Source organism: Elgaria multicarinata, chromosome 6, assembly GCF_023053635.1.
Source record: "Elgaria multicarinata webbii isolate HBS135686 ecotype San Diego chromosome 6, rElgMul1.1.pri, whole genome shotgun sequence".
In the NCBI taxonomy this organism is placed as follows: Eukaryota; Metazoa; Chordata; class Lepidosauria; order Squamata; family Anguidae; genus Elgaria; species Elgaria multicarinata.
This window is the reverse complement of record NC_086176.1, coordinates 14452160-14478492: the sequence shown is the minus strand read 5'-3', so window position 1 is coordinate 14478492 and position 26333 is coordinate 14452160. Positions and strand designations below refer to the sequence as shown.

Sequence of the window (26333 nt, the reverse complement as noted above, 5' to 3'; positions counted from 1 at the left end):
CACATTACATCAACAAAATTTAAATATTTGAATAAATAATTTGTTCAGCAGGGCTGTTCTTATGTTCTCCTCAGGTTGATAGAGCCCCTTGTACTTGAAAACCTGCATATTATTTCACCACCACTACTAACAACAATAGCAGTTGAATCACTGACATTTACCTAGCTGCTTCAGCGGGACATATGCAGTTTGCTAGCAAGAAGCTTTGTTGATGGCTTCAAAAGGTAATGGTTTTTCCTTTTGCACAAAATTGGATCTGTTAATAAGCCAAGCAAGATGCAAAATCAATTTTGATGCAAATGTATATTGTACTATTAGTATTAGCAAATTGAACCTTAAAGATGTAAAGGGCACTGTCACATCGTATAAAAATTTGCCTATGGCTCATTGCACCAATTTGTGGTATGTGATATTAGTTGCCTCTTGATAGACATTGTACAGTTGTGGGCATGTGCCAGAAAAATCTGAGCCTATTAACAGAACAGTTGGAGGTTTAGGGCTACACTAAAATCCTTTATGGGGCCGAAAGGAAAGATAGTGTGATTGATATCAACTCAACTACAAGTAGAGAGAAGCCAAGGAATTAATTCCTTATCAGGAGTCAGGAACCAGGGAATTCTGCTGTCAAGAACCAGATAATCAGAGATGGACTACATACAGAGAATTATGCACTTCTTATTTCTCCCCTTTCTAACATCAGTTGGCCATTGAAAATGTAGTTTAATGAGCCAGTCTGGTACAGGATGTTGCTTGGTAATAGGGGTTTGGAGCTGTATCTGCAGACTGTTGTCACATCCATCTGTCTAGGGCACAACAGACGAGATTTTGAGATTGGTGTGGTAATTAGATGTACCATTGGTTTTTGTACTCAGTGTAAGTAGTATTCAGCATTGTAGGAAAGGATATTCTCAAGAATTCTTCAAACAGATTGAAAATTCATTGGGTAAACATTTTCCTCATTGTCTTGTCACTGGATTTGAGTGCAATGAAATTGCTGGTGCGCTATAAAAATAGTAATCAATAAATTGGTTATTTGTTTAAATGCGAAACAGTGAACATGCAGCCAACACAAAATGGGATATCTGCTTTATTTCCTGATGGGTAATATCGTCAGTTGGTCTACAGAGTTAATTTTAATGATTTACACCTTCTCTATTTATTAGAATAATAGCAACATTTTCCACTGCAAGCAGTTTTGTATATCATTTCATATGGGGTTCTGGCCAGGCCTGTTCATACTTGCTTTGTTTATTTTACATTATGCCCCACCTTGTTATAATCAAATCCTCTTAGGACAGTTTACAAAAAAGTTAAAATCAAAAATAACATATTGAACAACTTAAAGTATAATTAACCAAAGATAAAACCCATAAAACAATAAAGAAAAAAAGAAATAAACCTCAAAGAGCTGTTGGGCCTTTCCCTTGTCCCACCTGCCATACAGTAGAAGATGATGAGTAGTGGTAGGCCATAAATATATATAATTTATTTATTTGAGACACTGGCCTTTGCTAGACCAGGGGTTATCCCTGGCTGATACCCGGGATCGCCCCTGTGCATCCAGATGACGCAGAGGGGATCCCGGGCTCAGGGAGGGATCATCCCTCCCTGGCCCCGGGATAAAGCCCTACTTTTTGGGTTTGCTTCTTCTTGCAGAGCCCGAGACCATGAGCGTGTGGCCAGTTTCCGCGGTTTTTCCTGGTTCCACGTGATTACTCGCGCGGAGCCGGGAGCCGCGCACAGGGTGCAACGCTCCTCAGGAGCGCTGCACCCATTGGGGCTAGGGTGGGGGGAGCAGGGAGAGTTGGTAAAAAATTTAAAAAACCACTTACCTTTGCGCAGGATCGATGGACCGCTCCTGCCTCTTTAAGAATAAAAACAAAATGGCAGGCGCGACGACTCTCTTCTTAAGCTCGTTGCGACTCACGTGTAAACGAGGGCGAAATCTTGCATTATTCATAACGCGAGGTCTCCCCTCCTCTCCCCCGGATTTTCACTTCGGTCTAGCAAAGGCCTTTGTCCACCATAACAGAGTGGATTGCTACAAAAAGATTGGATGTATCATTAGTGAATTTCCTTTCTTCTAATTCAGCTTTTTTTCTTTAGTAAGAAATTAATAAATCTTACGATTTTGCAAATCAACCTTAATTAATTGTTTTCAAAATAACTGTTTTGCAGGCGAAGGTGGAGCGGGCTGGACCATTGGTGATAAAGACTTAGAGGTAAATTAGTATAGTATTGCACACTATGTTTTTCTTTCTGTTGCTAGTTAATAAATGTCCATAAAATGTGTTTGTGTGTAGTTTAGTCTGTCTGGTAAGATGTCCAGAACATTTGAGAACTACAAGTTCAATCGCAGCTTTTAAAGCTCAGCTAAAAACTTTTCTTTTTCCTAAAGCTTTTAAAACTTGATGTTGTTCGGACTTTATACTGTTAGTTTTACCCTACCCTGTGCCTGTTTACCCTACCCTGTGCCTGTTTGCATTCTCTTCCCCTCCTTATTGTTCTACTATGATTTTATTAGATTGTAAGCCTATGCGGCAGGTTCTTGCTATTTACTGTTTTACTCTGTACAGCACCATGTACATTGATGGTGCTATATAAATAAATAAATTAATAATAATAATAAGAAGAAGAAGAAGAAGAAGAAGAAGAAGATATCAAGATTTGATAAGATACCAAGCATCAAAGGTTTTGCTCACAGTGCTTGAGAATAGTGATGGCTTGATTCAAAATTGGGCTCTGCAAACCCATTTTTCTCCCCCAAAGGAAAATAGTGTGTATTTTTTCCAAAGTCACCTGATATCATGGGGAGCTCAAATTGCCCCTGGGTTTCTGACTTGTGTCCCCTTTCTCACTAGCAGCAATGGTGATGCCCTTGGGAAATAACATCTCTCAGGGACCCTGGCACTAGGGAAGAAGGCAGGCCTCTTAGAAACGTCTTCTCTCACCGTGAGTGCAGACAGTACCGCTGCTACTATGAAGGGGGAAATGGGCATAAACCAAAACAGGAAGGAATTATTCTCCAGCTTTGATTATGGTCCTAGCTAGAGAAGAACTTGGAGGTTAAGTGCTTACTTTGGACTACAAGTTGTGAATTGCATTTTGAACAACTGTGCTGCCTTTCCACATTTCAGCAATACCGCTCACTGAAATATGTTGTCTTTTACTTTGTTATTAAAGCAAGCAAAATAATACCTTGCTTTCTCTGTCCCTTCTCTGTTTTCGTGCTCCTACTTGGAATATGAGGAAAGTTGTAGAAAATTGGGTTGAGGCATCTTCAGCTCCACTCATAAAATGTTACTTCAGCTGATTCTCTGAAACCGTCTCACATCACCTTCAGCCCTCCTGAGGCAGCCCATTTCACTCAGCAGGGCCCCAACCCTCAAGGGGCCCCTGCATTTTGGGGGGCTCTGGGAACAGATATCTGGATCTAACCCATACTCAGCAGCCAATGACTGCCCTTTTTTCAGTATCCAGTCATGGTGCTGGATTCCACCTCAATGCATGTTCACCTGATTCATACACAGGTGTATTGTGGAGAAATTTAGCACCTGAGCTAGCCCTTAGTATAGATGTTCTTAGTCTTAATCAGATATTCAGATGTTTTGCATGGTCTTGGCCGAACCACATTTTTTTATATTCACCAAAATCAGGTGAGAGAAGCAGGCATCTAATAACGGGATTCTTTTTCAGAGCCAAGTGGTGACACACATCAGTTAATAATTTTGCTTCAGAAGCAATTATAGAAGAGGAAACACTTACTCCTATCTGAGGTGTAGAAAATTAGGCCAATTGTAGTTAAAGATCAAAGTCTAGAAAGTAAATTTGGTTTCCTTAACATTTAGATTGTTCTAGAAGGATGACAATATAAATAAATTAATCAGATTCGTTTGAATTTCATGTCTAGTGTTTAACAACATATGGCATACAATTTTTACAGCTTCTTCTGTTATACGAAATGGAACTGTTTTTCCACAAAGACACATGAATGATAGTTTGCTTAGGGTGGAAGAGGTTGGAATTGCAGCCCAGTAACAGACCTGCGTTGTTCATATTCTCTAGGGCTGCACCCTGGCTGTGGAACTCCCTGTCCCGGGAGTCTCCTTATCTATTCCTGCAGGGGTTTAATTTGTCTGGTTAGTTTTTAATTTAGGTGTTATCTGCCATTCTGTCTATGTTTTCGTCTTTAATTGTTTTTTAATGTGGTGTTTGTTTTAAATTGTGTTTGATTTATATTGCTAGCCGCCTTGGGCAACTATTAGAGGGAAAGGCAGGGTATAAATAGATAAATGAATAAATAAATATTGTAGTTGATATTCCAGGAAATAATTAGTTATTTGGAAGTTTACACCAGTTTTTATAGTTAGTGGTATTTTAGTTATGTGATAATTTTAGTTTGGTCACCACTGCAAAATACCAAGCATCGAGAAGCCAGAAAAAAAAATCTAGCTAAGTAATATCTCGTGAAGTAGGGGAAAAACTATCAAAATAGGATTTTGCAATAGCATCCTGTACTTCTGTTTATTGCCTTCTCAGAGATGGCTTTCTATTATACTTCCGTATGTTTCTGATATTCCACAGTTTGAGTTCTATAGTTCTTATGCTCAGATATGTTATTACTCTTGTGTATCAGCTCACTCATCAGCTGCCTTTTATTTGTGCATATGTTTAGTTGACCTTTAGTTTTCGCCACAAATAGCTGGTGCAAATGTGTGCTCTTCTAATTGAATAACAGGGTCACTATCAACTGTAGTCTTCCGTATTAGAAAGACGGTAGGTGCCCATTATTGCTATTGACTACACTGCATCAAGCCAAGTACATAAAGAATCACTGTGTCTCACTGCAGAATAATATTACAGATGGTCTAAGGAAAATAACAATTTTAAGAAAGATAACTTGTGTTAAACTCTTGTTTTCTAGTTCTGTCCTAATATTTGCAAGTATCTTAAGGCATATTCACGCACTGATGAATTTTTGGGACATGTATGAAATCAAGGTTGTTGTTTTTTACCATTTTACTGATGTTTTCTCATGGCTTTTTATCTATTCACACAACCCTATATTAAAAGTTCAATACATTATGCCGCTATGAATTTATAAGTTGTTTTTTTTGCAATGATTTTTTCATGTATGTTGAAGGATATTTATTGTGAAATAATGGTGAACAAAGTTGACATAACTAAAGAAAAATCCTTTTAAAAAAGGAGTTTATATTCTGATGAACAAATAGAGGTTTATGAAAGATTTGGGTGGTGGTTTTTTTAATCTATAAAAATGCAGTACTGGATTGTTCATTCAGCATACTGGTCTTGACAGCTATAAAAGTCTAGGATGGCAGAACAATAAGCTATAAACATCTAATAATTTTCCTTTTGTTTCTTTAGGCACACATCGGTAACTATGTTACAGTGCGGCGTAACAACAGATACTACATGCCAGACAAAAATGTCACTTGCAGAAATTGTGATAAACGAGGTCATTTATCAAAAAATTGTCCTAACCCAAAGGTAAGTATAGTATTCTGATTTGTCTCTGAAGAGAACAATTTATTCTGTCATTGTTAGTTGACAGCTTTCAGACTTTAAAGCTCTGGTCAGAAATAATTGTGCTGCTGGAGGGGCATTTTGAGAGGTGGGGGCGGGAGGTTGAAATCCCCCTCCCTTCCAATTTTGGCAACTGACAGGGCAATTTTGTCCCATGGATCATCACTTGCTGACTTCTTCAAAGTATTAACCTACATGAGGGGTTAGTCATGGCAATATAAGAAAAGTCATCCTGGATCAGGCCATCTAGTCCTGCATTCTGTTCCCACAGTGGCTAACCAGATGCCTGTGGGAAACCAGGAAGCAGGGCATGAGCACCTTCTGCTCATGTTACCTAGCAACAACCATTCAGAGGCATATTGCATGTAGTCAAAAAGGTCTTTTGGGGGGAGTGATTCCCTTGGGTGGGACACAGAGGAAATAGTCTTGAGTTTTTTCTTGAATGATTTCAACGATATGCCATGGGCATTCACCACCCGACACAGGCCCCATGAGGATTCTCATACTGTATGTTCATTGGAGACTTGTTTCTCCCTTTCTTCCACCTAGGTGCATGTGCAGACAGCATAAGGGGCCCTGGAGAAATGGGAGATCTGGGTGTGCCCCCATAACTGACTCCAGCTCTCACTGTACCCAATCCACAAACAAGTTACACAGTACAGATGTATGTAACTCCCATCACCCCTGCATGCTCCCTATATGCGTGTCAACATGGCAGGCGGGAAAACAGAGATCCATCGAGGCTTCTGCATACACATGAGACAGCCCACAGAGGAACCTGTCATATAAAAGTGATAAAGAATAGTGATGAGCTCTTGTTGGAATTTGAGAGCCCACTCATTTCTACAGCATATTCTAAAAGAGCTGAAGGACAGCGATAACTGACTCTGAAATCAACAACAAGATGGAGAACTGTAGAACTTTTTTTAGCAGAACTGTAGATATGAGGCTACAGTTCTCTCATATCTACATATCTGGTTCTTCTCTCACCCCTCCCATACCCTCCTTCCAAAAGTGCCATTGATAAATTGCAGCCAGCGACCAATCTAGTTCCTTATAATGAGCTTTCGTTAGCCAGGAGGGGTATGGACCCTGCTTGAAACATGGGAGATGTGGAAATCCTCCTCAGCATGTGATGAATATGGTCATTCCATTAGCGCTCTTTCAAAGACAGGCATAATAAGCTAACTTGCCTGAATCTCTTGTTATGGGAGACACAGGTCACATGTTGGATGAACTAGGAACTGTATACACAGGCAACATATTTAACAAAGCTCTACCAGCCTTGGTCCACTTTGACCCTCAAGCTGATGCTGTCCTCATTTTCTATTCAGATTCTTCTCAACACACATTGTTCTAGATGTAGTGTGTGTGTGGTTGTAATAATAACTGTGTATATAATTTCATTCTAGTATTTATACAGAAACTTTCCATAAAAACAATTAAAGTAGCTGGTGGGAATGTGGAAGAGGGCCGCCTTGGTGGCTGCTCCGAGGCTCTGGAACTCCCTTCTCAGGGAGGCTAGACTGGCTCCCTCCTTGCTATGCTTATGGAGGCGGGCAAAATGTTTTTTGCTCTGGCAGGCCTTTGGGAAAAGTATGAACCTCTGTTAATGCATTGGGTTTTGTATTGTTTTTTGTCTTCTTCTTTTTAATGTTTTAATATTACAGCTGGTTTAACTATTATTTTTTAACTTTTGTACACTTCTGTTTGTTTATTTTAATTGTCTATATTTTTAATTTTGTAAAGCTGCCTTGAGTCCCAGTACTGGGGAAAAGGCAAGATACAAATAAATATAATAAATAAAGAAATAATAGCTTACAATCAGTAAAGCAACCATAAAAACAATAACAGTAAAAAAAACCATCATATCAGCAAAGGTTATAAAAACTGCAGTAGCAAACAATTCCTTGTTAAAAGTAGAATCCTTGAAAAGCCACCTAGAATAAAACCATCTACTGCTTCCCAAAAAGTGAGCAGCAATATTGCTTGGTACTCCTGTCTTGATCTGACTTTTATACTGTTAGTTTTACTCTACCCTGTGCCTGTTTGGTGCATTCTCTTCCCCTTCTTATTGTTTTATTATGATTTTATTAGAATGTAAGCCTATGCGGCAGGGTTTTGCTATTTTATTGTTTTACTCTGTACAGCACCATGTACACTGATGGTGTTATATAAATAAATAATAATAATAATAATAATAATAGGAGGCAGCTCCAGATTTGAGGTACCATAACTGGAAAGGCCCTATGATTCACGTGTCATTGCAAGTGCTTTGGCAGGCTCACGTTGACAAAGCAATTCTTTTCTGGCTTAGGCCATTTAGGGAATTAAAAGGTCAAAATCAGCACCTTGAATTGAGCTCAAATACAAATAATTATCCAGTGAAGTTGGTAAAAGGATTGATGTGATAGTCAAGAACCCTGGTTGCTACATTCCAGTTGAAGCTTATAGTCTGTCTTCATTGGCAGCCCCCATAATGCATTGCAATAATCTAACCTGGGGATGAAGAGAGCATGAATGATGAAGAGAGCATGAAGTCCCACAAGGTTGGCAGGTCATCCTAAATTAGATCATTTTTCATCTTTCTGATAGCCAGAAGGTAAAATCTAGCTCTGGTTCTGCGTGGCCTATAGAACCACTTCTTTGTAACCTTGGTGCAGTCCCATCATCTACAGGCCTTAAAAGCTAAACCTGACTAGAAAGCATTATAGTATCCCTTCTAGGAGTACTGTTTTTCATACATGTACATGCTCATGCATGCGCCCTCAATGGTTGCCACTCTGACTGACTTTTTCTCTCATTTGCATCAAGAGCAGCAGCAGGGAAATACTTCTTTGAAAAGTTTTTCCAACCATGAGAAATACCCATGCTCATCTATTTTTCTTAATCAGTCGCCATGTTATCTAGGCAGGTTGTTTTTCTGGGATCTTTAGGTTATTGTTCAAATTGAGTTTTAAAATTGTGTGTAAGGCCAATGTTTCTCTCATAGGTGACCATTATCTTTGTCTCACTTTCTAGGCAAAAAACATGAAATTTTTGCCTGTGACATTCTGTGAAAGCTTTACTGAAAATGTTAGGAAACCTTTCATTTCTTTATATAAAATGCGTATATTTCCATGGTATAGTCTAAAAGGCAACTAATATATAAAATACAGTACCCAAAACCCACTAAAATAACTATATCTAAACAGCTCACACATATAAAGAGCAGTGGAAGCGATTCTTGTCATTAAAAATTCTTTCAAGTTAAAACTGTTTTAACTTTCTGCCAAAATAGAAATAAAAAGTATGAATGTCTTTTGGATAGGCATTTCACGTTATGGATGCTACCACTTAGAAGATCCTGTCACTGGCACAAGCTGCCTAACCTCTGGAGGCAGGCAGATAGAAGATGACTTCAGTAAATAGGCAGGGTCACTTGAGAGCCGCAGTCCTTCAGGAATTGCGAAATTGGCTCTGGTTGTGGGCATACACAATGTTTTTCAGTCCTTTTGTGAGGCTGGAGATGCAACACTTGCAGTCATGGCACAGTCCCACATAGTTCATAACAAAAACAGCAAAGTTAAATTCAACCACAACATTTTAAAAACCACTTGCTAAAAGATTGATATTTAATGCGGCAGATTAGTAGGGCCTAGCTACAGAGTTCTTGAGAATGCTGCCAACAGGCTGTTGGTGTGTCCAGTTATTGGGACCATATGGCCCCATTATTACAACAGCTTCACTGACTGCCAATGCATTTCTGGGTACAATTTGGAAATGCCCTTATGACTTTTAAAGGACTGCCTTCTCCTATGGATCTGTCTGACTTTTGAGATCTTTGGGAGAGGCTGTTCTCTATGTTCCAACAACATTGGAGGTACATTCAGCAGGGACATAAAGACTTTCTCAGTGGCAATTCTTAGTCTTTGGACCTCTCCTATGCATGGAAGCTTGTTTAGCCCTCTCTCTGTTGACGTTCTGTCAATAATCGAAAGCCTTGTTCAGATAGCCCAGATTTTTTTTTTTACTCCTAGTTGTTGTTGTTGGTTTTTTATTTTTGTCTTGTTTTATGCTCTACTGCTTTTATCTGCTCTTGCTTTATTTTTAGTTGTGTTGTTATTTGCCATTATATTGTATTTGTGGCATTATTATTGTTAGCTTCCTTGAGCGCATTTATTTATATAAATGCAAATAAATTGGGATGTGGATCTTGTGCAAGGCTTTCTTGTATATTTCACTTATTTCACCTCAGACATTTTATTTTTATTTTTTTTCCACAGAAAATGCCACCATGTTGTCTCTGTGCACAAAGGGGTCACCTACAAAACAGCTGTCCTGCAAGATTTTGTTTCAATTGTTGTTTGCCAGGACACTGCTCTAGAGAGTGCCTTGAAAGAACGTACTGGAAAAAACAATGTAACCGCTGTGATATGAGAGGCCATTATGCGGATGTGAGTACATTGTTAACAAAAGCTTCACCATGATTCTTTCTCTTTTTCTCTCTCTCCAGAATGACTTATGCTTGTCACAGTTTGGAGTGCTACTGTCTGCATTCCTGGTTATAGAACTGTGTGTCTCTTAGCATGCATTTGCATGCACACAGTGATTTTTGTGTTAAAATAATATTTTCTGAATCTTGAAGTTACTAGTTATGTGTGGATTGTTAATGAAAAGAAAAAAGAATGTAAAATCCAATAGCATTGTGTGATAAGTACTGGTGTGTCAAATTTTTGCTTATAGAATACTTCCTTTCTGAAGTGCATTTAAGTTTTTATTTGAAAGACTTTGCATACTTTGTGCTTCCTTGTAATACCTGAGTTCAGTATGTGGAGTGATGCTTTTCCTTGATTGATTTGGGGTGGGTGGGTTAATTTCCAAGAAAAATCAATTTAAAAACAAACATTATAAAATTCATAAAGAATTGTTGACAGTCAGTGAGATGTCAGTATATTTTTAATCATTATGTATACCTTTCAGATTTGAATACATTAAAAACGCCGTTGCCTTTCTTGAGCCTAGGCAGACTGGATAAAAACTTGGTGCAATGAAGACACAAACGTGGTCCTCTAATTACAATAAGATTTTGTTTAGACTTCACTAGTTTGATTTCTAGTTTAGCACAGTGGCTTAAAGATGTCATGGATCGGCATGACGCAGTTATGCTACTCCAGTAGATTAGCTGTTGTTTAAATGCATTTCACACCTCTGCTTAACAGTTAACTTCAGAAGGAAAGTTGGTTGCCACGTGGAATTAAGCAGTTTTCCCATACAGACAACTTTTTGCATTCTGTACTAATAGAAAACCTGTGCTAAAAAAGCTGAACTCTACAATTTGTATAAATTAGGCAATCAAGCAAATACACATTTATTTTCTTAATGGGCTTAATTTCTTCTGATAGTCATAGGTGAGAGGTATTGAAGCTCCACCCATGATACTTTTAAATGTTACTACCCCCATTCTGGTTTCTAACGTTTTACCAGGCACTTACTACCTGTACATTTTCAAGCATACCTTTACAGCCAGAAGCTAAAATACTTCCTTTTTAAAAAAGAGAGAGAGAAAGAGGGCCGGGGGCGGGGGGGGGGGGAGCAGGCAACTCAAAACAACATAGTTTGAGGTGTCATTTGTACTCCCCTGTAGGACTCCTCGATAATTTTTAAAACTTCATATTTATGCCAACCCGAAAATAGTGGAACCCATTTTTAACAGCTTCCCGAATATGGCTCTAAAACTGTTGCGTGTGTGTAAGGAGGCAGCCATCAATAAGAGCATTGGAATCAAATGCTGCAGGAGAATATAAAACTGTCTAGGCCAGCATTTCCATTGTTCAGGAGCCCAGGAATTTCCCCCTGTGGAGACCAACACAACACACAGGTCTGGCAAGTCCATGTCTTCTAGGCAGTATCATTTCTAGCACTTTTTGAAAATGCCACTACTGAACCTTCCCAGACTAGAAGGATCATATAAAAATCCTTAATTATAAGAAGAATGGATGATTTAGGGTAATTGTATAATGAGACTTGCTTTAAGCCTAGATCAGAAATTTAGAACTTGGGATATATAATCTTATATTTTAAATGGTCTGTGCGTAAGATATTGTAGTGTAGCATGCATTCTATGTTTCACAGGTGGGCTGCTCTAGCCTAATGGAAAATTGTTGTGTGGAAGGAGTGAAGTTCTTCTATGTCTGCAAGCTCTTTGTGCAAGACGTTGCACAAGCATGTTTTCAAGACCGTTTTAGCCCTCTAGCATTAAACTGCGACAGCCTATATTTTCCTTATGAGCTGTGAAGGCCCTACTGTAACACAACCTCTTCTCCCGTGTGAGAAATTTCCCCTAGTGTTTGTGCAACAGTTTACAGAATGGCACGAATACATTTTCTTGTGCTACTAAAGCATGCCAGGCCATTGGGGGAATGGAACATGCCTTCCATATCACCATCCAGTTTTCTTCCCCCTTCCATTTGTTCAAAGAATGAGCGCATTTCTTGACTGAGTGGAGGGGAAGATGTTGGTTGGGGTGATGGGAGGCACATGCCATCCTCTGTAACAGCCTGATGCGCTGTGTCCATTCGCCATATGGGAGATGGTATCTGTTGCATTATGCACTATGGGGATCCCTCTGAATATGGGAATTTATAACAAATCATAATTGTTAAGGATACTCCACCGTTCTAATTCTTCCCGTGGATGTACATTGGGGAAGGGTCATGTGGGGGCAAGCTGTTGATAGAGAGCCCTTAAATGTTGTTATTGATGAGTTTAATCAGCTCCCTTCCTGCAAACTGTCACACAGAGGTAATTAATATGACTTGTGTTATTAAATCTTTTGTTTGCTGCAGTGGCTTGCAATGGGGCAGCTCCTAACAGCAGCTTTGACAAAGCACAAGAGAATTCTGTTAAAAAGTTGTGTTTAGTAATTGTAGTCATCGTGTCAGGCCATAACTGACTTGGAGCTGAAGGATTTTTGTGAGATGAGTCGCTGTGCCAGCAGGGACCCAAGTCTCTTGGGCCAGCCACACTCTCATTAAGATTTGCCGCTAGCAGTGGCGGTCTTCGGCAAGTATGTGACGTGCATTCTGTTATTGTATGCTTGGCTTGTCAGCCTGCAGCTTTCTGACACTCACTTATGTCACTCTTTATTCAGAGAGGAAGAAGCTTTTGATAATTTGACAAGACAAGCTCTTAAACGATCTAGGTCATGGCCTTCACTGTCTGTGATTGTGAACATATTTCCTGAAAGCCCTGTCACTCATCACAGCTACATTTTCTCCCGGGGAGCCATAGGCCTGTCCTGGTCTCTTGTCAGCTCATACATTTTGGTTATTCATATACCAAATACAGTCTTGGTTGAGGTTTTTTTTCCCCCCCCCTTCACTTTTGCAAATGCTAGCATGTTAGTAAGGCTAATCCTTTCTCCTGTGTTGTGTTCCCAGCAGGGTTGTGTTCAAGGGTTCTCTCTAGTACAAGGCAGACAACTGGCCAAGGGGATCTGAAAAGGAGGAAAGGCTTCTTAGTGCTGTTTTTGTGTTTGTTCATTGTTGTGGAAATATGAGAACTGGTGGCAAGGGCCTTGTCTATTGAGCACTTGAGTCTTGGTCTGCTGTCAGGGGCTGTTTAAGATTGAGTGTTTTATTTTCTTTGATGTTCACATTTGAGAATAGGGAAGTGGGAATTAAACAACAGATGCACTAAGCCGTTGTTCTCGTAAAACAATAATTAGCACATGATAAAATTCAATATGGGTCAAACGGAACAATATAAACTCTTGATTCATCAGGTGTGGCAAAGTGGGTTGATTTGTGTTTTATTTTTATGAATACTCATCAGTCCAAGTTACTGATACGATAAATATAGGGGAGGGGGAGGGGGCAGTTGTGCAGAACTTAAGAAGAAAACTGTGCTGGCCATACTAGAGAGATTTAGAAGCACATTTATTGTAAAAGGTGGAGTGGCTCCTTTGAAGAGCAGGCATTTCAAGTTCATAGAACTAAATGTCAATATCGTCAGACCACTGGGTCAGGAAATAAGTGCTATATTATTCTAATGTGGCTGTATTCCATCAGAATTTGTTTCTTCCTAAAATGAAGGCAATTCATGATTAAATACAAATAAGAGAAACCACAGTCCAATTGTTGTTGAATTCACTGATGCTGCCTTCCATAATAAGTCATTCTGCTTCATTTGAGCAACCGGTATTTTGTAGCAATTGCTAATTAGGCGTTTTGCCATTCAGTGCTATGGTAAAGATCCAAACTAGCTGTAAACCTAATGCAAGGCTTAACCTGTAAACCTGATGTTTAAGGGTCTCTTCTGCAGTCAAACGTATTTGGGGATTGTGCATATATTCTCCTGAGTTTCTTGGAAGCTCAGCCCTAATCAAATTTGCTTGGTCCCACGGAATGTGCTTACAGGTTCAGTTTAATGCTGCAATCTGGAGCACATTTACCTGTGAGTAAGCACCATTGAACTCAGTTGGACTTACTTCTGAGTAAATGTGTAGAGGATTGCACAGCTATGACCATCCCTGTATATAAAATGTGTTAGCACAGAATCACCATGTCGATAAGAAATAATACGCCAGGCAAGTTTTCATCTTTTGCCCACAGACTGAAAATGAGCACACCAATAGAAGTGTATGAGATTTGGCTGTTTCTTCATGAACATTTTGTTAAAAACAAGGGAATTCAGGTCTATTTCAAAGCAACAATATTCTGCAATGTCTGACCTCCTAATGTCCAGGGCTGTGCAAGTGCAATTATTATTCTAGAGCCAAATAATCTTTTTATTAAACTGCTCTGTAAGTAAAGGTCATACACTGGCAAAATGCCATTCTAGCATAAGACAACTCATTGACAACAGTTTTTCAACCACATTATTCTGGGAACACTGTGATGATCAGTAGCTATCCAGAACTAATGGATAAATTTCTGCCTGCTTACCCCTGTGGTAAGCCAGCAGAAATATTGCATAGAGCAAAATCCATTTATTGTTTGGAGGTGGTGGAATATTTTTATAGTACGAAATGAAAGCCCTTCTTAAGTACTGAATTAATGACCATTTTAGTGAAAGGAGCAGACACTTTTATTTTTGTTCCAGGCAGTTTCAGTGTGTGTTATGGGATATTATTGTCATCTCCTGTACCCCAAAGGGATGCAGACACAAACTCATACACCCATAAGATAGATAGATAGATAGATAGATAGATAGATAGATAGATAGATGATAGATAGATATAAAATTTTCCACGCCTTTCTGCCAAAATGACATTCAAGGTGGTTTATAGTTCCCCTTATAATACTATAAGGAAGAGTTGCATTGGAGTGAGAAGGATAGTGACTCCATCACAGAATGTGTTGTTTTGTTTTGCTTTCTCCCCCTGCCCCACTTTTTTTAAAGCAGCTTATTGGTGCTGGAGTGCTTAAGACAGAGACCTGTGCAATTCCTTGGAACTAGAATAACTAGATCAAATTAATGTGCACTTTTAATGTAACTGTTTTTACTTCACCTAGTTGAGATTCTTCAGAAAGTTGATAGAATATTTCCACGACAGAGGCTAACTGTAAAGAAAAGTAAAGATTGGAGACAGCTAAATTAATACCATTTTATGATATGAAATTGGAAACTGCAAGACTATGGCTCTATTTGAAAATTTCTCCTAACTATCCTGTGAAACAAAACAAGTCATGCCAAATGGTACTTTCCACGCTTTCTTCTAGTTGTACTTAATATAGCTATGAATCGAAATCTGCATTATTTTGTTAGCGCAGTGTAATACATTAGGTACAGTATGGGCCTGAACAAAGTAGAAAAATAAAGGAAGTTTCTCTAAAAATGGAAGCAGTAAAGCATACTGTTATGCTCCACATTACTCTTTAGAAGATTAACTGCGTGCATTAATTATATTTTGATTAGATTATAGGTGTATACAAAAATGGGGAAATAGTTTTAAGAATGCTAAATGAAAGTATGATATTATAAATTAATTTTTAAAATAATGTACTGCACCAGTCTTAAATGTGGACAAAGCCCTGTTGGAGCACATCTGGCATTCATTTACATTTTAGAAGCCCTACAAACTTGTCTTCAAAACTTCTAAACTTTAGCAAAAGAAAGGGAGAAAAAAACCTGTTACTGGCTTTCTGACAATGGCAGGGAGTGTGTTAAACCAGTGTAAAATTCAATTAAACTGTCTAGCCAGGTTTTTGAAGCTGAAATGCAGACCTTTTCAGTTAAGCTTCTTATTTTCCTGTGACCGACACCGGTGGATACTGTGTTATGCCAAAACCAACAGGCTGTAAAGCACCTTGTTTCATGCTCCCAACTGATCAATATTTTTATTTTCCAGGCTTGCCCAGAAATATGGAGGCAGTATCACCTAACAGTAAGTAGAAACACCTTTTTTATTTTCTTCTACACCCAGCCTATTTACTCTTCTGTGAACTGCTGACCATAAAATATAGACAAGAATCTTTTGAAGGAAGATAATAAATATCTGAAGAGGGCTTGAACTGAAGAATGCAAGAATATAGTATGTTTTCCCCCAACATTCTTTGAAACAGTTTATGTAATCGAAATCATTCATGACAGCATCATGTCACTTTGTTACCTATAACTTCATTAGTGGTACTACTACTACTATTATTAATAATAATAACAATAACAATAATAATAAGTCTCATAGAAGCACTGAACAATAGAATTACACTTACCAGTCATTCCCAAGACACATGATCTATTTTCACATTTTCCAAGGAAAATGGCTTTGACACTGTAACTGTGGTAGAGTGAAACACCAAACTTTGAAAGTTGTGCATGTCTGTTAATGAGAAAATCAGTCTTTACTGATAAATGTAGCTGCTCAATAAATAATCTTTGATCTTCCAACTCTACTTAGCTTATGTAACACATGCAAAACTTGGAGAAACAGAACCTCTACTTTAGCTAATTTAGGACAATAGCAAATGTTTTGTATTACAAACTTTATATTTGTTTTCATAATCCACATAACTATAAATAAATATTAAGATTTAAGTTCCTCATGAAAACACGGAATGACATGTGACACACCATAAAGTGTTTGGTAGGCTCAAACTTCTTTATTTTTTCCCTTTTCTTTAAGAAAATACAGTGGATAGATGTGTTGTCAAGTATGTACCTTTTGACATTTTAGGATGGTATGGCTTTCCCATGTTTTCCATAGAAAGAGTTGATTCAATTATTTAATATCTGTAGTTTTTATAAAAATATACTTTTGAAATTTCCTTTTCTGATTTCTCATTTATTTGAGTAAGCCGGGATAACTGGAAAATACATCATTATGTGGTAGGAGTCAAGCAGTTCGGATGTGTTGCAGTGCCTCTATTCAAATAAAGATTTACTAAGGAAAAATTACTTGGATCGATATTTCAGATCATTTGTACTTAGTTACATATCTTAGTGATCAGTTTTTAGAAAGGGAGTTTGATCAAAGCTCTTAGAAAAGCTTTAAAAGTTGTTTCATAGTGGGTACACGAGTAAGCTTGTCCTTCATATAGCATTTTCTGTATTCCAGTATTGATTTCACTGATATGTTATTAGGTTGCTCATTATGCTGATTTCTTAAAAGTTAAGTGCTATTTCTAAATTGTCACCAAAGGAAATCAGTTGAGAATATAATAAAAAAGTGAAACAATATAGTAGCAGGATACGTTGATCTAACAAAGCCAAAGTAATAAAAAGTGAATGCTATCTTCACTGTGCCATTCCATTTTTTTTAAGACTAAAAGATCTTTTGTGTTTGTTCCTGAATATACTAAAACATTAAACACTTTATTCCACACTTGTCTTTTAAAGTTTGGTTTAACCCAGTTGTAATGTCTCTTAATAAACCAGAATGTGAAGTATATATCAAATTTTGTATATCATACAAATATATACCATGTAGATAATCTTTTAATCCCACTTGTTATGCATGTTTGTCAAAGGGTTATATAAAATGTGTGGTTAATTTCTCATGCATAAGCAAAATGTCCCTAATTAATCGTTGTGAATGTTGTTCAGATCAACAGAACATAATATTTGTCACTTTGGGTGATTTTATTCATTTTTCCCTTTTACTAAGAGATGGAGTGCCATCTATTGACTCCTTGTAGCTATTGCACACAAAATCTATCATCAGTTTAGCTAATAATGTGTAAATAATGTACCTGATGGTTATGGATTGCTTTTATGTTTTGCTTATGTTTGCAGTGTTTGAAATTTTAGCTGTCTGAAAAAGCTGGTGCCATTGCGTCAGGCATACCATTTCTATAACCAAATGCACTGCTAGAATGAAAAACGATACAAGAGAATTGGAATGATGAGAGAGGTTAAGAACCAATGTTTAATTAGTTCCTTGCATATTTCTGCCTTACATTGTTTGGGGCTTTGTCATAGTATGTTTCTAGGTTTCAGTCAACACAGGTTAATGAAACATTTGCATGTTAAATTCAGCAAATTTATGTCCTTTGTTAAATTATAACAGCATATTAGATGCTCCAAAATCTTGGCCTAGCTCTGACATACTTCTTTGACATACTTCTTCAGAGATTTCCTAAATTCAAAGACATTTTAATTGAAGAAAGAGGAGGGTTTGTCACAGAAATTTTATGTTGCCATTTGTAATCGAGAAATCGTTTTTACTGGCTTGTGTTCTACTACAGAGGAATACATTGTGTTTGATCCTAAATTCATATTATAAATCCCTTTTACATTATACAAAATAAACAAGAATAAGCTATTCTTCATTTTTCAGTGTTTCACAGGGTTGGTTCATAAATTATACAACATTAAAACTGTATAACATTAAAGCTTTATATTATGACAGCTTTAGGTTTGAGTTGCAGATAAGGACTAAACCCGTTTCTCCTAAACTAGGAGCTCTTTTCCTGTCCTGATCCTTTTGACTGATTTTTCTGCTATAAACCCTCAAGGCAGCATAGAAACAATTTCACCAAAGTAATAGTAAACAATTTAAACATACAAAGAATAGAGGTGTTATCCTAAGGAACAGTATTTGACTTTCTGTATTTATAATAGCAAAATTATTTGTATATGAAGATCAGGCTAGATGGTCTCTAGTATTGTCTCCATGTTTATAAATCTGTATAAATGCATTTCTTCCAATGCAGTATCTAGTTTACCAAAAATGCAGAATATATTTTGTAGCAGGGGGTGCGCAATATCTGGGAGTTGGTGGAGGTTTCACCCACCCCGCCAAATGGCTGTTGAATTTGTCATCATCAGCAAAAAAAAATCCTGACAATTTTGCCAGGAAACAAAATGCACAGGGAGAGTGCGCCTTGTTTCCAAGTAGAAATGTGTTTCCGGGAAGCTTCTAGAAGTGTGATTTTGTTTGCAAATAAGGCATGCGCTCTCTACACCTCTAGTTTACTTGCAAAATTGCCACTTTGTGGTGGCAAACTTGGTGACGGGAGCAGAACCTCCATAAAAATGGCTGGGAGGGCATCCCACGGGCCACAATGTGTTGGCCACCCCTGCTACATGGAGTAGGAAGCTGTAATATACAATGTGTATGGTGTCTTTGTTGGAATGAGTCATGATCGAATTATGTGCAATTAAGACTTCACATACATGGGGTACAATATGGCAGGCATAAAACGAAACTGGGCAACCATTGTAATTAAGTGGAAAATCACATTTATGTTTTCTGCCTATCCTTTTTGGGAAAGGAGATTGCCATCTGTGTTAGAATGACATACTGTATAACATGAATAATGCATATCCAGAAATTATTATGCTGGCCTAAAATCCTCATAGATTATTGGGGCTTCAAAAAACATGTGGAACCAAATACAAATATATTTTTATATAGCTTTTCTCGATATTTTTAATACTTGCTTTGTTGTGGGATGATTTTTCTTCTTCAGGGGATTATGATCTCTCCCATTGCTGCCTTGTGTGCATGCATTAAGTTCCCCCTCCTCCATCTGCTGCCTTCACTCCTCTCATTTATATCAAACCCTCTCACCCAAGATGGCCACCAACAGAGTTTTACAACCATCAGAATTTACCTACCAGGCGCTTTCGTTTAACATGCTTTTTGACAGTTGGTTAATCTTACTTTTAATCCACTTACATTAAAAAGTGAACCAGTTCAGAATTGCAGTTCTGCTATGCATATGTAAAAGACATGAAGACACAATACATCTTTTGTGGTTAAATTTGGTGCTGGTACGATTATTAAAATTCTGCTTGCCCTGCCACTTTTTTCTGAAATAAAAATGTACGTAAGCAGGCTTGCTTTGAAAACTGAGTTAAATTCATGGTAAGAAACAAAAGAACTTCTAAAAAATTACTTCTACAATGACTAGCCCTAGGTTTAATAATTGTCTACAAGGTTTCTGCAGGAGAGTGTTGGTTTAGCATTTTGGCTATATTACTCAAAGAGATTTGGTTTCTCACAATGGCACGAATACCTATCCTAGCTTGTTGGCAACTAAAACATTTGAACATTTAATGTTATGCTATGATGTTATTATGGTGATGTTTACAAAAGGATGGCTTGTGATTCTTTTGTTTGTTTTTGCATAAACAATAGTTGTATTGCTTTATCTTGATCTTTCCCCATTTTTTGGAGACGTATACACAATAGTTCTCCATCCTTCAGCAAAGCCTATTTATGTTTACTCAAAAGTAAGCTCCACTGAGTTAGTTTGGATGTGATTGCCAAATGTATATAGTATTGCAGCCTTCATATATTACCTCTCAGATCTAGCTGTATTATTTACAATGGGTATAATCTAATTCAAAGAACATATATCACTAATTGTGATATTTGGAGTGCTTATCATATTTATTCTAAGGTTCCCATGCCCAAAGTTGTTCATCTGACAAGATAAAATTCTTTTGAAACTTTTAATTTGTCTTTTATTTTTATGTCCGAATTTAGGGAGAATGTGTCGTTTCTAGATTTCTATAAAGGACAATTGTCAGATTAATTTATGTGAAAGGTAAAAGCTAGTTCCATTCTTATCTCTTATTCACTTTTGTACGTGTAAATATTTTGTTTAACTATAAAATATGTGTTAAATGGCAGTTATTTATAATTTTGCTTTTATTTCCTGGAAGACAATACCTTTCGTTTTGCCAGTTTCTGTTTAACAAATTAAATGTTTGTCAATGGCTTTGCATTTATTATATGATGCAGTTATTATATGTTGAATTGGTTTCTTCCAAATTGCTTCTTATACTAAAATAGCTGAGCACAATAGCACATGCAGAAATGGTGAACATACACAAATAAACAACGTTACAATATCTGCACTGAGAAACCTCTCCTTTCCATAACCCATCTTTTTACCAGTAAATACTGAAATACTGAATATATTATGTTTTATTATGTGCGTTTGACAATATTATGGTTGCAGTCCAATGCATGATTACTTGGGAGTAAGTCCACTGAATTCATAAAAACTTACTTTTCAGTTAACATGCACAGACTTGGCCCAAATAGGCTGTTCATGTTTCCAGCCTGCCAAAATGCACACATCATGCTGTCTTCTCTAAAAGGTGCTATTTCTGGAGCAGGTTAATAATATTTAATTCCATTGAAATTTAATAGATGTCCTTATGCTGGATTGCATCTTTACCGATTTCAGCAGTTTCTAAGTGTATATTATATAGTGATTCCAAAATATAAAACTAGAATATGGATGAGATAAATGCAAATATAATATTCTTTCCTCCACCACCATCTTTTTACACATACATGGTATAGGATAAAATATACTGTTGTCTTGATTAAATATTTGCACGGTCATGCTATTACACAATAATATACTTTGGCAAAAGCATTGCAAGTGGGTACTGTTGCCAAGTATTTGACATACCATAATATAAAGTAACATTTAGGATTTTGATATTTACTGGTTAAATGAAGAGCTTTGAGAAGGGGATTCTAAATGCAGATAATGTGGTGTTATTTATTTATACATGTTGGCCATTTTTTTATGCCTTTGCTTCTTAGCATATTGGATCCTAGCTTCTACCTCATGTATTTGATGTAGGTCCCTGTGTACAAAAAGTCTTTAAAATGTCCTGATTGCTGCAACAGACACATACTTTTCTAGATGCTTACACCTCATTTTTAATTGTACTGTGTACAATCTTTCTGGTTAGAAATATTCACCCTGGCCCGACTTCAACCAAATTTTTAAAATGTATTTGTATGTGACTAGTTATGCCAGAATTTAGATAAAGTTATACATTTGAATTCCCATTCCTTTGAAAGCAGTACAGTGCAGAGTGCTAACATTACCACTCAAATGCCCCTTCTGATTAGTATTTCGATGGATGTTACATTTTCACTGGGGTTCCTGATCCAGCAAATGATACATGTGTGGAAACCTTCTTACATGTATGATCAGGTTATCTTCTCTAAGAATCAGAATTTGCTTCTATCTTTCAGAATGTTGCTAGTGATATAAGTATATTTTAGATTGATCCAACAGCCTCTGTGGGTCATTTCCATTGTGTTTACCTTCGTTAGCAAGCATATTATCTAATAGCATCTATTATAGCTTCTCTTAACTTTCTTCATGCCTAGTTTAAAATACTAATAATAAAGGGAAAAAGTGTCAACATTGTATCCAAGTTTTAAATTGCATTAAATGGTAACAGAAGACTATACGGCTAGTTTGGTGGTAGTGGTCAAAGTTTTGAGAATTCACTCCTGTTAATTAAATTGTTCTTAACAGTAGAAATGAGCTGCTAAACACCCAAGGTCCTTGATTAATTTTAAAAAAACCTTCGCAGAAACATCTGTATCTGCTATTATCCAAATTAATATTTTATATTATTCATATAGTAGCTCGGAATTACTACATAAATAAGCTGTTACTAAGTTACAGGTTAAATAACTGTTAAATTTTCCATAACATAAAAGTGGAATAGATCCTAAGTCAGTGGAATTAAATTCTTCAGATCTATGTAAGTTGTGGGGGGAATGGGACTTCCTTCAAAACATTATCCTCTAAATAAAAGTATGAAAGAAAATATTAAGCATAATACGAATTTGTAATTACTGTTCCGTGGCTGTTAGTTGAGAGAACAGATACCTAAGTGGTTTAGGAACTATTTTAATGTTATTTAAACAGTTTAAAATGTTCATGCTTGCAGGACCATCCAACCAACCGTGTTAAAAAGCATGAGATTGTTCAAAAGAGTTTTAAAAAAGTCTTTGGGGTTCAGACTAGTTAACCAACCTCATAAAAATGGGGATTAGACTGTTTTTGAGAATCTAGCTCCCATGTTGACATGCCATGTCAAGTTACTTCCCTGATGTCTTGCAAGTCAAACACTGGTGTGCCAAAGAACCCAGAATCAGCTTGGCATACTACTGCCTGGTTTAGTAGGAAGTTCATTTAGTCATGTGGTGATTTGTTGTTGCAATTTGGGGGAAATAGTATTGTAACCACAGTTGTTGTCCCAAGAAAATGTGACAGCCCTCTTTTTGTCTTTGAAAGCTCTCTCAAAGCTTTTATTTGTCTTGTTTTTTGTACTGAGCAGTGTAGGCCTTAATCAAATCTGTGATGTTGACAAAATTGCTTTTAATTTGAGAGAGCTGTATTTCCCCTTGCATTCAAGTAGAGGTGGTGTGAAATTGTGAATACTTTACTTGTCCACGTTAGTAAACATTTGCTCTCTACTGGACTACTTTATGTACGAAATACCACTGAATAATAACATATAATTGAATACATTTTAGTGTAAATGTTGCATTCTGCTTCAGAGGTTTATGTGCCAAGGATGGATTTGTTATTGTTTATCATTGTTTATCATGTTATATGTTTATAATATAATATAATTGTTTATATGACCAATTTATCAGTCAAACCTTGTTTGTCCAGTAGGCAAAATACCTTGTCCAAAACGCTTAACTTGATGCCGAAAGGAGCATCCCTCAGAGGACATACCAGACTAGGCACAACTACAGAAAATGTTTTGCACTGTGCCCCAGCAGAATTAACCTGCCTAATTGTTGGAACATGGAGCAAAACATCCCTTGTTTAAAGCATATTGTAAAAGGTTTTTTCCTGGTAGTTAGGAAGGGTTTAAAAATATGCTTCCTGGAATTATAGCATCCTATAATTATTTGAATGATTTTATTTACCTGCCTTATCACTGTAAATTTGGTTTCTGATGCTTTGTCAGAGTATCAGTAGATGCAACCCATCCAAAGGATTTGACTTGCTGCAGCAAACTTCAGTTTATATATAGTATTCCTCATGAAACTCATGTTTGTGGATGTATATTAGGCATGCTAATATTACCTGCACAGTATTTTTGAGAATGACTCCAGTAGCACCGGTAAAGAAACCTCATGCCAAAATGAATTTCCAAAAGCGAGATCAGATGCATGAAATAAATAGTGAAAACTTTAGATTTTTAAAATATAAAATTATTCTTTCGGGATATATTCCTTCCAGTTTTAACCATAGCTTGTAAAACACAGGAGAGACTAACATGGTGATACTTCTGGAATCTGAACTTTTGGGTACAACCGTCTTTTAGTAGTAGTAATAATAATAATAATAATAATAATAATAATAATAATAATAATAATATCATCATCATCATCATCATCATCATCATCATAGAAAAGGAAAACAAAATATCTAAGCCCTCCATTGAAACCATTACTCATATACTTTAGTTAAATATTATGTCCTGACAATGTAGTGTAGTGAATAGTGTTGGACTAAGACTGCAGAAACCTGGATTCAAATCTGTGCTTAGTCATTAAGCCTCTTTGACCTTGGACTAGTCACTAACTCGCTTAGCCTACCTCACACGGCTGTTGTGAAGATAATGCCCATGTACATCCCTGAACTCCTTAAAAAGACAGTGTGAAACGGTCGGGGTGGGGAATAAATAGTGGCATCATTGCTGCTCATTTGTGTGCTAGAGGTCTTTCCAGTTGTGGTTTTCTCAATAAATGTGCAGTTGCTATTAATGTTGTTGCAGAGAATCAGACGTCTGCCTTCTCAATAGTGTTTCTTTGGGGGATATCATATTTTCTCTACCCTCTAACCAGTGATGTGAGGTAGAATTTTTTCCAGTGCTTTATTTTTCTGCAGGGGAGAAAAAAATCCATTTCATACATTCGTTAGTAACGATGAGTGGATGCCAAATGCAAATAAAATATTAGGCAAGCTTGGCAGTTTCAAAGTTATAATTAATGTGTTTCAGGTGATTATCCCTAGTAAGTATGTGGGAGAATACATATATGTCTCAATGCGAAATGGAACTAATAAGTAGTGACAGTGAAACTGAAAGGGCCCCCAACAACTGCACTGAAGAGAATTGATCTCTGTTGAAATAGATGAGTGGCTGTCATTTGGTTGATAAAAAAATTTAGTGTCAACATTTTTCAGTACCTGTGCTTTAAAAAAAAATGTAAGGGAAGTACAAGCTATTGTCCTTCATTTATTTTTTTACAAGTATTCCACTAAAATATTATCCGTAATATAACACATTAAATGTACTTTAATTCCCCCCCTCAAATATTTCAGATCAAATACTTGTGTTATATTGGGACAAAATAATAATAACATAGAGTACTTTTTTTTTTTGCTTTTGCTGTTTACTAAATAAAAGTAAAATAAACATGCTAAATTAGATCACTCCCCTAGGACATCAGAAAATTCTCCACTGTGAACTGAAAATTTTCCTATGCAAATTAGTCTATGCAAATTAGCCTAATTTACATTGAAAAATTATCCCCCCCCCCTCAAAAAAAACCCACATCACTAGCTCCAACTGTCCTGATTTGGCTGGGACAAGATTAATTTAGAGAGTCCTGTCATGGTGCAACTCCACCCTCTAACAATCCCAGTTTTAAATAAGCAGCAGATGCAGGAAGTTTCTGTCAGTGTACATGTACACATTAGCTAAAATGGAAACCCTGTGAATAAATATAATATAGGATTTATATGCCAAATATAAACATAATGTAAAATGTCAATATTTTTCACCTTATGGCAATGCCAGGATTATAATTTGTGATCACATATAATATCTCACTGAGGCTCACCCAAAGAGACTGCTAAAACATATTCTTAAGTGCAAAAACAAAAATACCCTTTCCCCCGTATCTAAATCTTCATCCCCAAAGTTTCAGTGCTAAATGCAAATTACATGCTTTTACTCTTGGCTAGTTCTCTCTGCTTCTCCATGCTTGCTGAGTGAAGAAAAGGCTGATATGGATGAGGTGAAGGATAGAGAATGAGAGAGGGGGACCAGTCGATGGTAAATTGTGGGGGTTGGGGGAAGGAAATACCATTAGGTGTGTAAGCTTCAGCTGAGGTTTTCAGGGCAGGAGACTATTTCTGTGGAATTTAGCCATGTTCTGTAATGGTAGTTAGCACTCTGCTTCTCTGTGGACCAGTTTGCATGATTACTGCAGCCCACCCAGGCTTATTTAAGTGCATGCCAGTGGCCATTTTTTTTTCTGGGCAAAGTACAAAGTGTTGGTCATTACCTTTAAAGCCCTAAATGGTTTGGGTCCAGGCTACCTGCAGGATCGCCTTCTCCCATACAGTCCGCCCCGCACACTCAGGTCCTCTGGGGTGAACTTACTTCAGTCAGCTAAAACTAGGCTGACATCAGTTTCCCAAAGGACCTTTTCTTCTGTCGCCCCCAGATTGTGGAATGGCCTGCTGGAGGAGATTCGTAAAATTAACTCTCTGTGTGATTTTAAGGCTGCTTTAAAGACTAGCCTTTTCCGGCAGGCCTATCCAGATCAATGTAAAATCAAG

At 37.1% G+C, this 26333-nt stretch overlaps 2 protein-coding genes across 2 annotated transcripts in view; both read left to right on the top strand.

The window, feature by feature from the left end:
* Positions 1 to 26333, top strand: part of GRHPR (glyoxylate and hydroxypyruvate reductase) — a 272841-nt gene that overhangs the window by 143115 nt on the left and 103393 nt on the right. The window lies entirely within an intron of this gene.
* Positions 1 to 26333, top strand: part of ZCCHC7 (zinc finger CCHC-type containing 7) — a 140066-nt gene that overhangs the window by 75572 nt on the left and 38161 nt on the right. The window contains exons 3-6 of the mRNA XM_063129088.1: positions 2179 to 2222; positions 5389 to 5511; positions 9813 to 9983; positions 15881 to 15916. Coding sequence (XP_062985158.1) covers positions 2179 to 2222; positions 5389 to 5511; positions 9813 to 9983; positions 15881 to 15916 — 374 coding nt within the window. The remainder of the gene's footprint in view (positions 1 to 2178; positions 2223 to 5388; positions 5512 to 9812; positions 9984 to 15880; positions 15917 to 26333) is intronic.